This window comes from Heptranchias perlo, chromosome 29 (assembly GCF_035084215.1).
Source record: "Heptranchias perlo isolate sHepPer1 chromosome 29, sHepPer1.hap1, whole genome shotgun sequence".
Lineage (NCBI taxonomy): Eukaryota > Metazoa > Chordata > Chondrichthyes > Hexanchiformes > Hexanchidae > Heptranchias > Heptranchias perlo.
The window spans coordinates 37,497,781-37,513,678 of record NC_090353.1 but is presented as its reverse complement, the minus strand read 5'-3'; the positions used below and the strand labels follow the sequence as shown (position 1 = coordinate 37,513,678).

The window sequence follows — 15,898 nt, the reverse complement described above, 5'->3', positions numbered from 1 at the left end:
AAAATATAATAAAGAATAGTCAATGCGAATTTCAAAAAGGAAGGTCGTGCTTGACCAAACTTATTGAATTCTTTGAAGTAGTAACAGAAAGAGTAGACAAGGGTAATGTAGTAGATGTAATATATTGGGATTTTCAAAAGACCTTTGATGAGGTACCGCATTGTAGACTCATGACTAAAGTCAGAGCATGTGGAGTCAGGGGACAAGTAGCAGAATGGATAACAAGCTGGCTACAAAACAGAAAACAGAGAGTAGGGGTTAAAGGTAGTTACTTAGACTGGGAAAAGGTGGGAAGTGGTGTTCCACAGGGATCGGTGCTGGGACCACTGTTGTTCACAATTTACATCAACGAATTGGACTCGGGAATCGGAAGTACAATTTTAAAATTTAAGGATGACATCAAATTGGGGGTGTAGTTAATACCGAGGAGGACGGTGACAAAATACAGGACGGTGTTAATAAACTTGCAGAATGGGCGTGTAATTGGCAAATTAATTTCATTATAGATAAATGTGAGGTGATACATTCTGGTAGGAAGAATAGGGAGGCCACACACTGCTTGGATAATAAGAGTCTAAATGGGGTAGAGGAGCAGAGGGATCTGGGGGTACAGATACACAAATCACTAAAAGTGATAAATAAGGTTAACAAGGCCATAAAAAAGCAAACCAAGTACTGGGGTTCATTTCCTGAGGGATAGAATTGAAAAGCAGGGAAGTTATGTTAAACTTGTACAGAACCTTGGTTAGAACACACTTGGAGAACTGTGCACAGTTCTGGTCTCCATATTATAAAAAGGATATAGAGGCACTGGAGAAGGTGCAAAAAAGATTCACAAGGATGATACCAGAACTGAGAGGTTATACCTATCAGGAAAGATTGAACAGGCTGGGGCTCTTTTCTCTAGAAAAGAGAAGACTGAGAGGTGACCTGATAGAGGCTTTTAAGATTATGAAAGGGTTTGATAGGGTAGACGTAGAGAAAATGCTTCCATTTCCAGGGGAGACCAGAACATAAATATAAGATAGTCACTAATAAATCCAATAGGGAATTCAGGAGAAACTTCTTTACTCAGAGAGTGGTGAGAATGTGGAACTCGCTCCCACAAGGAGTAGTTGAGGCGAATAGTGTAGATACATTTAAGAGGAAGCTCGATAAACACATGAGGGAGAAAAGAATAGAAGGATATGGTGATAGGGTGAGACAAAATAGGGAGGGAGGAGGCTCATTTGGAGCATAAACACTAGCATAAACCAGTTGGGCCAAATGGCCTGTTTCTGTGCTGTACATTCTATGTAGAGTTTACACTGGATCTGTGCGAGTGTTAGGACTGTAGACGATGCTCGAATGCTTCAGGCGGATCTCGATGTGTTGGGGGACTGGGCTCATGACTGGTAAATGATGTTTAATTTGGAAAAATGCAGTGTTATGCATGTGGGCAGGGTGAATGTTCAACGTACATACACCCTTCAGGGAAAAGCATTAAAGCAGGCGAAGAAAGAGATCCAGGCGTTCTGGTGCATGGATCGCTAAAGATTCATGAGCAGTGCTGTGAAATGATAGTCAGGGTGTTGGGGAGCATTTATAGGACAATTGACTATAAGACTAAGCAGACTATTTTGTCCTTGTACAAGACCATGGTCAGGCCTCAGTTGGAATACTGCGTCCAATTTTGGTCTCCTCACAGGGTGGACGATATTGAGGCTTTGGAAAGGGTGCAGAGGAGGGTCACTGGACTAATTTCCAGTTTAAAGCATCTTAGTTATCAAGATAGGCAAAAAGAGCAGGGACTCTCCACTTTAGAGAAGCGTAGACTATGGGGTGATCAGATCGAGGTTTATAAGATGATGAAAGGAATAGATTGTGTTCCAGTTGACAGTTTGTTCCAATTAAATAGGTTCGGGAGGAGCAGGGGTCACAGGTTTAAGTTGTATGAGGCCAGATCGAGGTTAGATGTCAGGAGGTGGTTCTTTTCCCAGAGGATAATGGACCTGGAGCAGGCTGCCGGCTCGTGCAGTGAGCACCGAATCGCTGAATTCCTTCAAACTGGAGCTGTTTCTGGCTGGGGTGGAGATCACCTCTAACAAAAGGGAGGTAATGTGTCGATTTATCCGGGCCAGAGTGATCTCCTGGACTAGTTTTGGTCGCCTAGGGAAGTTGGAGAGGAATTTCCCAGTACTTTTTTTCCCAAAATGGGCTGGGTTTTTTATCTGTTTTTTCGCCTCTCCCAGGTGATCACCTGTTTTCGGGTGGGGTGGGGAGTGTGGGACAGGCTGGATGGACCAAAGGGTCTTTTCCTGTCCATCATTGTTTGTATGTTCATATTACCGGTGTGGACTTTCCACTGGATCACTGGTGTAGAGTTTACACTGGATCACTGGTGTAGAGTTTACACTGGATCACTGGTGTAGAGTTTACACTGGATCACCGATGTAGAGTTTACACTGGATCACCGGTGTAGAGTTTACACTGGATCACCGGTGTAGAGTTTACACTGGATCACCGGTGTAGAGTTTACACTGGATCACCGGTGTAGAGTTTACACTGGATTATCAGCACAATTTGAAGAGCAGGGAGCTCGCCTGGTCTTCTGATCTGCCTCAAGCAACACCAGCAAAAGTAGATTAACTGAGCCATTTATCTCATTCACTGTTCATGGGATCCTGCTATGCGCAAAGTGGCTGCAGCGTTCACCAGCTAACAGTCAATGCAACTTGTATGTGAAGCAGCGTGAGGTGTTTTGATGGTGTGATGGGGCACTGAATATAAATAGTTCTTTTCAGTTCTGTACTGCCATCCCACCTGAGATCAGCTAACCTAAGACAGCGAATCAAACCTGGGTCCTTGTGCTCTGGGCTGCTTTAACCAGCTGAGTTATCGGGAGAGCCATCAGATTGGTGACCTGTGCATGACCTGTTAGTCAGGTCAATAGCTCCTGACTGATTGTGTGATTTATAGTTTATTAGAATTAATAACCAGTCAAACCAGAGGACGATGCGAGTGGATTAACTTTCCTTCTGAGTTATAGATGGTTTCACACACTGGAGCCTGACGGGAACCACAGTCACTGATGAAGATACTTTCATGGGCTTTAATGATGGTCTCTCGCAGTCAGGTAAAGGATCTTGTCTGCTGCTGATGGCTGTTTTATTCTGTAATCGGTGCAAAAGTTACCGGTCACTATCGGTACCGGTCACTGATCTTTCAGAGATTTTCGTCAACTATTCTTCCAAATGATCTCCTGATCCTAAGTCACAGTGAGTCAGGAAGAATCGAACCATTAACTAAGTCCACTGGGGGGTGCAGGGGGTGGTATTCACGGGAGGGGAGGGGGTTTACACTATAGGGGAGGGACTGTACACTAGGGGTTTACACTATAGGGGAGGGGGTTTACACTAGGGGTTTACACTATAGGGGAGGGACTGTACACTAGGGGTTTACACTATAGGGGAGGGACTGTACACTAGGGGTTTACACTATTGGGGAGGGGGTTTACACTAGGGGTTTACACTATAGGGGAGGGACTGTACACTAGGGGTTTACACTATCGGGGAGGGGGTTTACACTAGGGGTTTACACTATAGGGGAGGGACTGTACACTAGGGGTTTACACTGTAGGGGAGGGACTGTACACTAGGGGTTTACACTATAAGGGAGGGACTGTACACTAGGGGTTTACACTATAGGGGAGGGACTGTACACTAGGGGTTTACACTATAGGGGAGGGGGTTTACACTATAGGGGAGGGACTGTACACTAGGGGTTTACACTATAGGGGAGGGGGTTTACACTATAGGGGAGGGACTGTACACTAGGGGTTTACACTATAGGGGAGGGACCGTACACTAGGGGTTTACACTATAGGTGGAGGGGGGGTTCTTACGAGTGGGTGACCTTCTGTTCAGTGTGGGTCTGAAGTAAATGATAATCTCGGCTCCAGCTGACCAGGTGAAAGGCTGTGATTTCACTGACTGCAGTTTCCCTCGTCACGTCCCAGAATCCACACACCCTGGATTTGCTGTTGTTTCTCGTGTCTATTGGAGTTGTTAGCGAACAAGAGCCTGAACTCAGGAAACTGATTGACCTGTGAAATGATTGTATTGTGAATCTGTGACCTGTGGGAATGACTGACTGTCTCTCCTGTACAGTTGTGTCAGCAGAGGTAGAGATGACAGCCTACGCTCTGCTCACCTACACCTCCCTCGGAGATGTGGCATCCGCACTTCCTGTTGTGAAATGGCTCTCGCAGCAACGGAACGCACTGGGAGGATTCTCATCCACACAGGTAAACACGCTAACAGCCAGACGGTACATGGGTAAACACGCTAACAGCCAGACGGTACATGGGTAAACACGCTAACAGCCAGACGGTACATGGGTAAACACGCTAACAGCCAGACGGTACATGGGTAATTCCGCTAACAGCCAGACGGTACATGGATAAACACGCTAACAGCCAGACGGTACATGGGTAAACATGCTAACAGCCAGACGGTACATGGGTAATTCCGCTAACAGCCAGACAGTACATGGGTAAACACGCTAACAGCCAGACGGTACATGGGTAATTCCGCTAACAGCCAGACAGTACATGGGTAAACATGCTAACAGCCAGACAGTACATGGGTAAACATGCTAACAGCCAGACGGTACATGGGTAAACATGCTAACAGCCAGACAGTACATGGATAAACATGCTAACAGCCAGACAGTACATGGGTAAACACGCTAACAGTCAGCCAGTGCATGGGTAAACAGGCAGATAACCCAACAGCACATGGGTAAACAGCATTCAGACAGTAGAAGGGAAACACACAAACAGCCAGACATGTACGCAAGCACATACATGCACACATGTATATACATACACACAAACTGTGCACAGGTAATTACAACAGACTGAATTCACAGGGCGATGGATCTCATGCAGTGTGTGGGTCGAGTGAGTGGCGCAGCCATTAATGGAAGTGTTTGTGTTTGATCTCTCTCCAGGATACCTGTGTAGCCCTGCAGGCACTGTCGGAATACGCCATTCTCTCCTATGTCGGAGGTGTCAATCTCACCATCTCTCTCGCATCAACTAATCTGGACTTCCAGGAATCCTTTGAGCTCAACAGAGCGAACAAGAAGATTCTCCAGACAGCGGTGGTGAGAAACAGTCAGTCACCTGTTGTGAAAACACACATTTCAATTTCACACTTCTACACGTGAAAGAGTAAAGGTGTGTGTGTGTGTGTGTGTGTGTGTGTAGCGGTGTAAATAAGTGTGTGTGGAGTGGTGTAAATAAGTGTGTGTGGAGCGGTGTAAGTAAGTGTGTGTGGAGCGGTGTAAATAAGTGTGTGTGGAGTGGTGTAAATAAGTGTGTGTGGAGTGGTGTAAACAAGTGTGTGTGGAGTGGTGTAAACAAGTGTGTGTGGAGTGGTGTAAACAAGTGTGTGTGGAGTGGCGTAAATAAGTGTGTGTGGAGCGGTGTAAACAAGTGTGTGTGGAGCGGTGTAAACAAGTGTGTGTGGAGCGGTGTAAACAAGTGTGTGTGGAGCGGTGTAAACAAGTGTGTGTGGAGTGGTGTAAATAAGTGTGTGTGGAGCGGTGTAAATAAGTGTGTGTGGAGCGGTGTAAATAAGTGTGTGTGGAGCGGTGTAAACAAGTGTGTGTGGAGCGGTGTAAACAAGTGTGTGTGGAGCGGTGTAAATAAGTGTGTGTGGAGCGGTGTAAATAAGTGTGTGTGGAGCGGTGTAAATAAGTGTGTGTGGAGCGGTGTAAACAAGTGTGTGTGGAGCGGTGTAAACAAGTGTGTGTGGAGCGGTGTAAATAAGTGTGTGTGGAGCGGTGTAAATAAGTGTGTGTGGAGCGGTGTAAATAAGTGTGTGTGGAGTGGTGTAAATAAGTGTGTGTGGAGCGGTGTAAATAAGTGTGTGTGGAGCGGTGTAAACAAGTGTGTGTGGAGCGGTGTAAACAAGTGTGTGTGGAGCGGTGTAAATAAGTGTGTGTGGAGCGGTGTAAATAAGTGTGTGTGGAGCGGTGTAAATAAGTGTGTGTGGAGCGGTGTAAACAAGTGTGTGTGGAGCGGTGTAAATAAGTGTGTGTGGAGCGGTGTAAACAAGTGTGTGTGGAGCGGTGTAAATATGTATGGGGTAACGGGGAGGATGGAAAATCTTGACCAAGGGCGGGGGGTGGGGGGAATCGGGGTGGAGGCCTGGTGGAAAGGGTAAAGAAAGGTTGGGGGGGGATAGTCAAAGGGACCGATCTTCGGGAGGTGTTTGCAGGTTGGGGAGGGAGATGCTGAGGGAGGGAGTTCCAGATGGGGGAACGCAGTGGTTGAAGAGTCAGCCCCCGATTGCGGAGAGGGGAAGGAACAGTAAGTCAGTGTCGGACCAGCAGAGCGAGTGAGCTCAGAGATGGACACCTGGGGGAGAGGGCAGAGAGGCTGAGGGGGAGATTGGAGGTTAGGACGAGGGGAAAAATCTCAATTCTCTGGGGAAGGGGATTGGTGTAAACGTGTGTGAAGTTAGGTGAGGACGAGGGGGTAATGGGGAGGTGGACCTTCTTGTGGGGGGTGAGGACCAGGGCTAGGAATGTTGTGGGTGAGTTTATGGAGGGCAACACGGAGACCGTTGGGGAAAGTGTTGCAGTGATACGGTCAGTTAGGGTTCCAGCAGCTGAGGGGAGAGAGTTCGGGATAGAGACGGGCCGTGTTTCACAGCTGAAGGTAAGTGATAGTGAGAGAAAGAGAACTTAAAAATGATTAAATTCAGGGTAAGAGGAGAACCCGGGGATCTCTCTCCACCAAAAAGCTGTTGAGGCTGGGGGTCAATTGAAAATTTCAAAATTGAGATCGATAGATTTTTGTTAGAAAAGGGTATTCAGGGATATGGAACCAAGGCGGGGTGGATGGGGTTGAGGTGCAGATCAGCCATGATCTCATTGAATGGTGTAACAGGCTCGAGGGGCTGAATGGCCTCCTCCTGTTCCTACCTTCCTATGATCCAAAGGGTAAGAGGGGCTGTGCAGGAAATGAGCAGGGACACACACTGAAACAGACAGGTCCTTTGTGGCTCTGTGTTTAACAGACTCGCTCAGTTGCTGCAATAATGTCATGGTGAAGATCCCCTGGTTTTCCTGTGTCTGTTCCCTGCCTTTCCAGATTCCGAGTGTTCCGACTGGTCTGTTCGTCAGCGCAAAAGGTGAAGGTTGCTGTCTGATGCAGGTAACAGAAATTAAATTCAGTTGCTGGTTCTAATGGTGAATGGGAAGTGTTCTCCCCTCTGCCTCTCATCCAAAGTACTGGGAAATCATCAAGTCACACAGCTCACATGGAGGCCATTCGGCCCATTGTGCCTATGCTGGCTCTTTGAACGAGCTGTCCAATTAGACCCACTCCCCTCTGCTCTTTCCCTGTAGCCCTGCAAATTCTTCTTTTTCACGTTTAAATCCAATTCACTTTTGAAAGTTACTATTAAATCTGCCATTATACTGCACCCCTAATGACGAGCCCACCCTAACCCCAACGGCTTTGCAGGTCAATGAGAGACTGAGCCAGAAAGAGAGTCCCAGCTCCAAACCCCAGCCTGTGCTGATCTCGGCCACGTCTGCAGGTGGGGTACTTTTGTGCCCCTATCTTAGGGAGGGGAGAAATCAGCCAGGGATCCTGCTGGAAAGAGTGTGTATGTGGGGCAGAAGTAAATACAGGCGTGTGCTCCGTTATAGCGCATCCACAGTGAGAGCCACGCCCCTGGGACAAGTACCCCAGGGAGAGTCGGTGTCTGTGGAACCCGTACCCCAGGGAGAGTCAGTGCCCCTGGGACATGTACCCCAGGGAGAGTCGGTGCCCCTGGGACATGTACCCCAGTGAGAGTCAGTGCCCGTGGAACCCGTACCCCAGTGAGAGTCAGTGTCTGTGGAACCCGTACCCCAGTGAGAGTCAGTGCCCGTGGTACCCGTACCCCAGTGAGAGTCAGTGTCTGTGGAACCCGTACCCCAGTGAGAGTCAGTGCCCATGGAACCCGTACCCCAGTGAGAGTCAGTGCCCGTGGAACCCGTACCCCAGTGAGAGTCAGTGCCCATGGAACCCGTACCCCAGTGAGAGTCAGTGTCTGTGGGGCCCGTACCCCAGTGAGAGTCGGTGTCTGTGGAACCCGTACCCCAGTGAGAGTCAGTGCCCGTGGTACCCGTACCCCAGTGAGAGTCAGTGTCTGTGGAACCCGTACCCCAGTGAGAGTCAGTGCCCATGGAACCCGTACCCCAGTGAGAGTCAGTGCCCGTGGAACCCATACCCCAGTGAGAGTCAGTGCCCGTGGAACCCGTACCCCAGTGAGAGTCGGTGTCTGTGGAACCCGTACCCCAGTGAGAGTCGGTGTCTGTGGAACCCGTACCCCAGTGAGAGTCAGTGCCCATGGAACCCGTACCCCAGTGAGAGTCAGTGCCCGTGGAACCCGTACCCCAGTGAGAGTCAGTGCCCGTGGAACCCGTACCCCAGTGAGAGTCAGTGCCCGTGGAACCCGTACCCCAGTGAGAGTCAGTGCCCGTGGAACCCGTACCCCAGTGAGAGTCGGTGTCTGTGGAACCCGTACCCCAGTGAGAGTCAGTGCCTGTGGAACCCGTACCCCAGTGAGAGTCAGTGCCCGTGGAACCCGTACCCCAGTGAGAGTCGGTGTCTGTGGAACCCGTACCCCAGTGAGAGTCAGTGCCTGTGGAACCCGTACCCCAGTGAGAGTCAGTGCCCGTGGAACCCGTACCCCAGTGAGAGTCAGTGCCTGTGGAACCCGTACCCCAGGGAGAGTCGGTGTCTTGAGGAGAGATGGGGGACGGTGGCAGAAATCCATTCTCCAAAAGCTCTCACTTGAACTCTAACCTGAGAAAATAAAATCGTTCCAAGAAATGAGTAAACATTTTGTGGAGACTCAGAGCTAAGACTGAGGTTTGGAGGGTCTGAATGGGGCACATTGGATCGGGGCAGCAGGGAGAGAGGATTGGAGATAAAGGGAGTGTACATGGGGACACCGCTGGGAATCACTTTGTGTTTCCATGCTGGAGAGTGACTCCTGGTTGGGGGAGGGGAGGTTTGCCCGCTCTGTGCTGCCTGTAAACCACTTTCATTCATTGCAGATCGATGTGGCCTACAATGTACCCGACCCTGTGGCCAAACCAGCATTCCAGCTCTCCGTGAACCTAAAGGAACCAAACCGCAAGCAGTACCACCATTCGGGCCCAGCCAGACCACCGCCCCGGAACAATAACCGCTCCCAGCTGTCCCGCAGAAAACGGGCGCTGGACGATGATGATGATGATCCAGCTTCAGACCAGGATCACCAGGAGTACAAGGTCACTGTGGAGGCCTGTGCCAGGTATGGGTGTTCACCAGAACACTGGTTGTCTGTCCGTGTCTAAACTGTCTGCCCGCCTGTCACTCTCCGCCTGCCCACCTGTCACTCTCTGCCTGTCACTCTCTGCCTGTCACTCTCTGCCTGTCAGTCTCTGCCTGTCACTCTCTGCCTGCCCACCTGTCACTCACTGTCTGTCTGTCACTCCATCTTGTTCCAGGTTTTATTGACTGTGATGTTGATTCTCCCACAGGTGGCTGCATTCTGGGTCATCAAACATGGCTGTCCTGGAGGTCCCCCTCTTGTCAGGATTCCGAGCAGATGTGGAGAGCCTTGAACAGGTGTGAAGCATCAGTTGCACTCTGTAATCCCAGAGATCACATGGGTGATATCGGATCTGTCTCTCTCTCGCTCTCTGTCTCTCTCGCTCTCTGTCTGTCTCTGTCTCTTGTTATCTCTGTCTCTGTCTCTTTGCCTCTCTCTCACTCGCTGTTTCGCTCTCTGTGTTGCTCTCTCGCTCTGTGTCTCTTCTCTCGCTCTGTCACTCTCTCTCGCTCTCTCTCTCTCGCTCTCTGACTCTCGCTCTCTGACTCTGTCGCTCTCTGACACTCTGTCGCTCTCTGACTCTCTCGCTCACTGTCTCTCTCTCGCTCGCTCTCAATCTCTCTCTCTCTGTCGCTCTCTGTCGCTCTCTGTCTCTCTCTCGCTCTCTGTCTCTCTCTCGCTCGCTCACTCGGTCTCTCTCTCTCACCCTCTCTCTCAGTCTCTCTCTGTCGCTCTCTGTCTCTCTCTCTGTCGCTCTCTGTCTCTGTCTCTCTCCCCCTCTCTCTCAATCTCTCTCTCTCTGTCATGTTTAATTGAAAACATTTCCATCTCATTTCCTGCTGATGGCCCAGACCTGGGTAATTGTACTTGTGCTGAAGTTAGTGATTATCTGTGGAATACGGGGGGGAGGAATGAGACTAAGTCGGGGTGAGAGTCAAGTCCTTACTGCAGCGTGAGTGGTAGGTCATGGAGTGGGATTTTCAGGGGGGAACCTCAGTGTCTCTATAATTGGAGTTTACAGCTGTTTATTGGGAGTGTGATCTCTGGAACATCTGGAGTCCATTTCAGTGGACGCTGTGTGTCTTGGAATGAATCTATTTCCTGCTGTGAATATCTCGTACGTTACAGGCTCCGCCTTCTGGAGAGGGGTGAGGGGCTTCTGATGGCTCCCACTTAACCCTTAGAATCATAGGGCGTTAAATTGGGCCGTGTAGCGCCCGTTGTTTCGGCGATACGCGGCCTCTTCAACATCCAAGATGGCGTCTTGGCTGCGCACACACATTTCCAGCATGACGTGAGCCGGACGCCATCTTGGTATAGGAGTTAGCACAGGCGCAAATACCAAACGCCAGAAGCCTGTAAAGTAGGGAGAAAATGGATACACTGTGCAACTTAAAGTGATAGACACCATTTTGGGACTTAACGCTCAACTCAACGCAGTATTAACCCCGACCATCTGAACGTGCCTGGAGAACCCCCCACCAGCGCTATTTAAAGGGACCATGTAGGATTTACAGATTAGTGGCTGGATTATTGCCTCTGGTTGCCGAGACATTTGTAACTGTTTTTGGAAGTCACCTAGACTTGAATACTAGGACGCGGGGCCATAGAGCCAGGGCGTGCAGGAGTGAAGTTAGGAAATACTTCTACACGCACAGGGTGCGAGAAGTTTGGAAAAGCTCTTCAGCAAACGGTAGTTGATGCTAGCTCAATTGTGAATTCTAAATCTGAGATTGATAGATTTCTGTAAACCAAGGGTATTAAGGGATGGGGGCTGAAGCGGGTATATGGAGTTAGGTCACAGGTCCACCATGATCTCATTGAATGGTAGAACAGGCTCGAGGGGCTAACTGCCACTGCCACTTGCTGCATCTTGATAAGTGCCACCTTCTCTTGCAAGAAAGTAAGACGTGTGTTTGGGTGATGTGCCTGTCATGGTTGAATAGCTGCCAGTACGTGTGGCCTGTGAGTTGTGGGTGGGCGGCTTGAAACAGTGGTAATGTGTGAGGGCGAGAGGAAGCATCTGATTGGAAGAGTTGAGTACTGATGGAAAGAGTTTATTGGTGTGTGGGTGATGGGGGTGTAGTGTGTGGTGCAGTTCATAGGAGACGCCACTTGACAGTTGACCTCACTCACCTTGACCACGCGTGTCAAACCATTGAACTTCTTCCTGCACTGCATCCATGTTCATGATGCTGTGAGCCTGGCATTGACTTCCTCCCCCGCTGCCTCCCACTGCCTTTTGGGTATATGCTTGGAGGGCCTCTTGCCCCCCACTGCGGATATAAGATGTCCCTCCTTCTGTCCACCTCTTGCACCAAGGTCTGTAGTGCATCAGCAGAGAACCCTGGTGCACGCACTCTCGCAGGTCTGGTGCAAAGGTCGGCAGATTGGTGAGGTCTGGCATGCAGATTGGAGGATGTGAGATTTAGTAGTGCGCAACCTTTATTCAATGTTTTAACATAACTCACCTGTTTGTAAACATGGGGTGGGAGCTACATCTGTGTTTGGCGTGCGCGATGTCTGATCTCCATTCAGACTCCGTGCAGACAGCAGACTCTTATTTTCAGCAAATAACAGCTACAGGCTCCCTTTAAGAGATTTTTAAGAGACAGTCTGCCTTTAAGAGATTGGAGCTCCCCCTCAAAAGTGATGGAAAGTGTGAATTGCATGGAGTCCTCGTCCATGCTGATTCCCAGCGCGGATCGCAGGGAAGTCCTAGCTGCGCAGGGACCATTGGGCGTGGGGTAATAGTGGATCGAGCTCCCCCCGCCCAATAATCGGCCCGATACAATTCTCCCCCTCACAATCACAGAACGGTTACAACACAGAAGGAGGCTATTCGGCCCATCGAGCCCGTGCCATCTCTATGCACGAGCAATCCGACTACTCCCACTCCCCCGCCCTATCCCCGAAGCTCTGCAAATTTTTTCCTTTGTTCCTTGGAACCAGTCGGCCTGTCCAGCGGTTACTGCACTCCCTCGGGTCACCGTCTCGGTGAAATTGTCCTTTCATTTTGTTTACCTGTGTTTTTTTTATGAATTATGTGTTTAAAGGTTTATCCTCAATCTCTCTCTGACCTTTCCCTCCCCCACCCCCTGCACCCTCCCCAAAGTTTAACAGTTTCTTTTAAAATAATGAGATTCTGTGGTACCAGCTGCTCCCAGCTTCCATCCTTGGTCAGCGTGGAGTTTCCTGGTTTGATGGGACAGCGACTGTTGTTTGGGGGGGGTGGGGTTACACTTGGTACCTTTGCTTTCAGTCGGGGAAAATCAGGCAGGGTTCCCACTCCTGATACTATCCAGTGATTTCTGCTGGAAAGTGTGTCTTGGACAGTGGGTGAAGGCAGGATTAGGCTCGGCTGTGATGCTCTTCACAGTTGAATAGCCTACTGAAAAGCAGTGACTTGTGCAAACAAAAGCAGTCATTATAGCAATAAGATGAATGTCGGGTTAATCTGTGGTTTTGGTTGAGAGAGGATTGTTGGTCCAGAACACCGGGAGAGTTGCCCGCTCTTCAAATAGTGTCTTGAGATCCTGAACACCCACTGGATGCACCAGTGCAGCCCCTCCGACAGTGCAGCGCTCCCTCAGTACTGACCCTCCGACAGTGCAGCGCTCCCTCAGTACTGACCCTCCGACAGTGCAGCGCTCCCTCAGTACTGACCCTCCGACAGTGCAGCGCTCCCTCAGTACTGACCCTCCGACAGTGCAGCGCTCCCTCAGTACTGACCCTCCGACAGTGCAGCGCTCCCTCAGTACTGACCCTCCGACAGTGCAGCGCTCCCTCAGTACTGACCCTCCGACAGTGCAGCGCTCCCTCAGTACTGCCCCTCCGACAGTGCAGCGCTCCCTCAGTACTGACCCTCCGACAGTGCAGCGCTCCCTCAGTACTGACCCTCCGACAGTGCAGCGCTCCCTCAGTACTGCACTGGGGAGTGTCAGTCTGGATTATGGGCTCAAGTCTCACACCACATTCGTGCACACAATGCACATACACGGTGCACACAGCACACGCACACCCCACACAGATCCTCAGCCCCCACCCCATCCCACATATCCTCACCCGCCTCGTGTCACACACTCGCTGCACATCCCTGAAACAATTCTCAAATCATTCCTCCTGCTGATTGCAGGGGCTCTGCAGCCAAGTACTGTAGTTGTTAGCAGGAGGGGAGAGGGAAGGATGAGGGGGGAGGAGGGGGATGAGGGGGGAGTGGGAGGGAGGGGGAGCAAGGAATAGGGGAGAGGGGTGGGGGAGGGGAGAGGGAAGCTGGGGAGGAGGGGGATCAGGGGGTGCGGGAGGGAGGGAGAGGGGAGAGAGAGGGTGTGGGAGAGCAGGAGAGGAGGGGAGAGCAAGAAGGAGGTGGAGAGAGAGCAGGGGTGGAGGGGGAGGGGAAAACAGGGGAGGGGGCGGATGGGGAGCGGGGGAGGAGGGGGAGGGGCAGAGGTGGAAGTGAGGGGGAAGCGGGGGGAGGAGAGGGAGTGGAGGGGGAAGCTAGGGGGGAGGGAGGTGGGGGAGGGGTGCGGAGGGGGAGGGGGTTGCATCAGTCCGTGGCACTGTGCAGCCCCCGTGCCCCACTGCAGGCCGGCTGCCAGCTCGGGTTACCCGCCTGCAAATGCTGTTACCAGCTGTGGGCACAGAGAGAGTTTGTGGCAGAGAGTCTGTGGCTGATCGTCAGCAAAGCTCAGCTCTCATCGGGGAGCACAGTTCTCCGTGGCGCCAGTGTGCAGGAGAAGATCGTAAAGTGTCTGTCTGTGGCCTGTTACTGCCCTTCAATCTATGAAATATTAACTCCTGCCTTCTGGGGCCTGTAAAATCCAAACAACAAATTAAAAGGGACTCTTTACTTGCTTTGGCCACGATTTCAAGTCGTGTGCATTTATTCCAGGGCTTTAATAGATGTAACTTTTGCTCCAGTTTTGTGTTCTCTGAAGGTTCCCCAGAGACTGGGCAATATTTCTTGTGATGAAACTCAATGTGGCAGAGTGCGAGGGGCAGGACCGGGGCTCTGACTTGCACAGACAGGGCTCTCCTTTGTTGCTCCATGCGTCATGCAGTGATTCCCTGCTCCCCTCGCCCAGCAAGAGTTCATCAGGTTGTCCAGTCATCTCTCGAGTCCATGTGTGAGGGGGAGGGAGGGAGAGGGAAGGAGAGGGAGAGAGAGAGAGAGAGAGAGAGGGGGAGGAGGAAGAAGAAGAAGATGGAGGGTGAGGGATAGGGAGGGAGGAAGAGGGAAGGAGAGGGAGAGAGAGAGGAAGAGGGAGAGGGAGCGAGATGGAGAGGGAGGAAGAGGGAAGGATAGGGAGGGAGGAAGAGGGAAGGAGAGGGAGGGAGAGAGAGGGAGGAAGAGGGAGAGGGAGGAAGAGGGAGAGGGAGCGGGACGGAGAAGGAGGAAGAAGGAGAGGGAGGAAGAGGGAGTGGGAGGAAGAGGGAGAGGGATGGAGAGGGAGGGGAGGGAGAGGGAGAGGGAGGGAGAGAAAGAGAAAGAGGAAGAGGGGGCGGGACGGAGAGGGAGGAAGAGGGAGAGGGAGAGGGACGGAGTGGGAGGGAGAGGGAGGAAGAGGGACAGGGAGGGAGAGGGAGGGAGAGAGGAAGAGGGAGGGAGAGGGATAGGGAGGGAGGAAGAGGGAGGGAGAGAGGGGGAGGAAGAGGGAGGGAGAGAGGGAGGAGGAGGGAGAGGGAGAGGGAGACCTTGAATTTGGGTAACAGGGCCTCAGTGATTTTAGCAGCCGCAGCCTCACAGGAGGGGGTCCCGTTAGAGAGCCCCCCCTCCTCAAAACCCAATTTTGATATTAAAATAAAGGTCATTCAGAAGGAGGGGGAGTCATTTTAAAAGTTTTTTTTAATATTATTGTAGATATACATTAAGACATTTCTGGTAGATTGGTATTGTGGGGTGGAGTGTGGGCCTCCCAGTAACAGAGTCTGTGCCTGGATCACAGCCCAGTTATCTGTTAGATCGACGTTCTCTTAATATTGGGATTAGATTTGAATCTTCGAGCCCCTCAATGGCTTCAGGAGGTGAAAGCACTGGGAAACTGAGGCGGACACAGAGCAGGAGGCCCAGATTCAACCCTCAGTCTGTGCCGTGTGAGCTAATCTTAAAGGGCAAAACCTTCAGAAATCACTGGTCAGGCCCCAGTGTCCAATTCTGGGCACCGCACTTTAGGAAGGATGTCAAGGCCTTGGAGAGGGTGCAGAGGAGATTTACTAGAATGGTACCAGGGATGAGGGACTTCAGTTATGTGGAGAGACTGGAGAATCTGGGATTGTTCTCCTTAGAGCAGAGAAGGTTAAGGGGAGATTTAATCGAGGTGTTCAAAATCATGAAGGGTTTTGCTGGAGTAAATAAGGAGAAACTGTTTCCATTGGCAGGACGTTCGGTAACCAGAGGACACGGATTTAAGATGATTGGCAAAAGAACTAGAGGGGGAGATGAGGAGAATTTTTTTACGCAGTGAGTTGTGATGATCTGGAATGCGCTGCCTGAAAGGGCGGTGGAAGCAGATTCAATCGTGGCTTTCAAAAAG

The 15,898-nt window shown here is 50.9% G+C and overlaps 1 protein-coding gene across 1 annotated transcript in view; it reads left to right on the top strand.

The window, feature by feature from the left end:
- cpamd8 (C3 and PZP like alpha-2-macroglobulin domain containing 8) overlaps positions 1 to 15,898 on the top strand; it is a 176,921-nt gene that overhangs the window by 128,285 nt on the left and 32,738 nt on the right. Inside the window, exons 30-35 of the mRNA XM_067968643.1 lie at positions 3,029 to 3,115; positions 4,149 to 4,285; positions 4,993 to 5,148; positions 7,145 to 7,207; positions 9,106 to 9,344; positions 9,574 to 9,661. Coding sequence (XP_067824744.1) covers positions 3,029 to 3,115; positions 4,149 to 4,285; positions 4,993 to 5,148; positions 7,145 to 7,207; positions 9,106 to 9,344; positions 9,574 to 9,661 — 770 coding nt within the window. The remainder of the gene's footprint in view (positions 1 to 3,028; positions 3,116 to 4,148; positions 4,286 to 4,992; positions 5,149 to 7,144; positions 7,208 to 9,105; positions 9,345 to 9,573; positions 9,662 to 15,898) is intronic.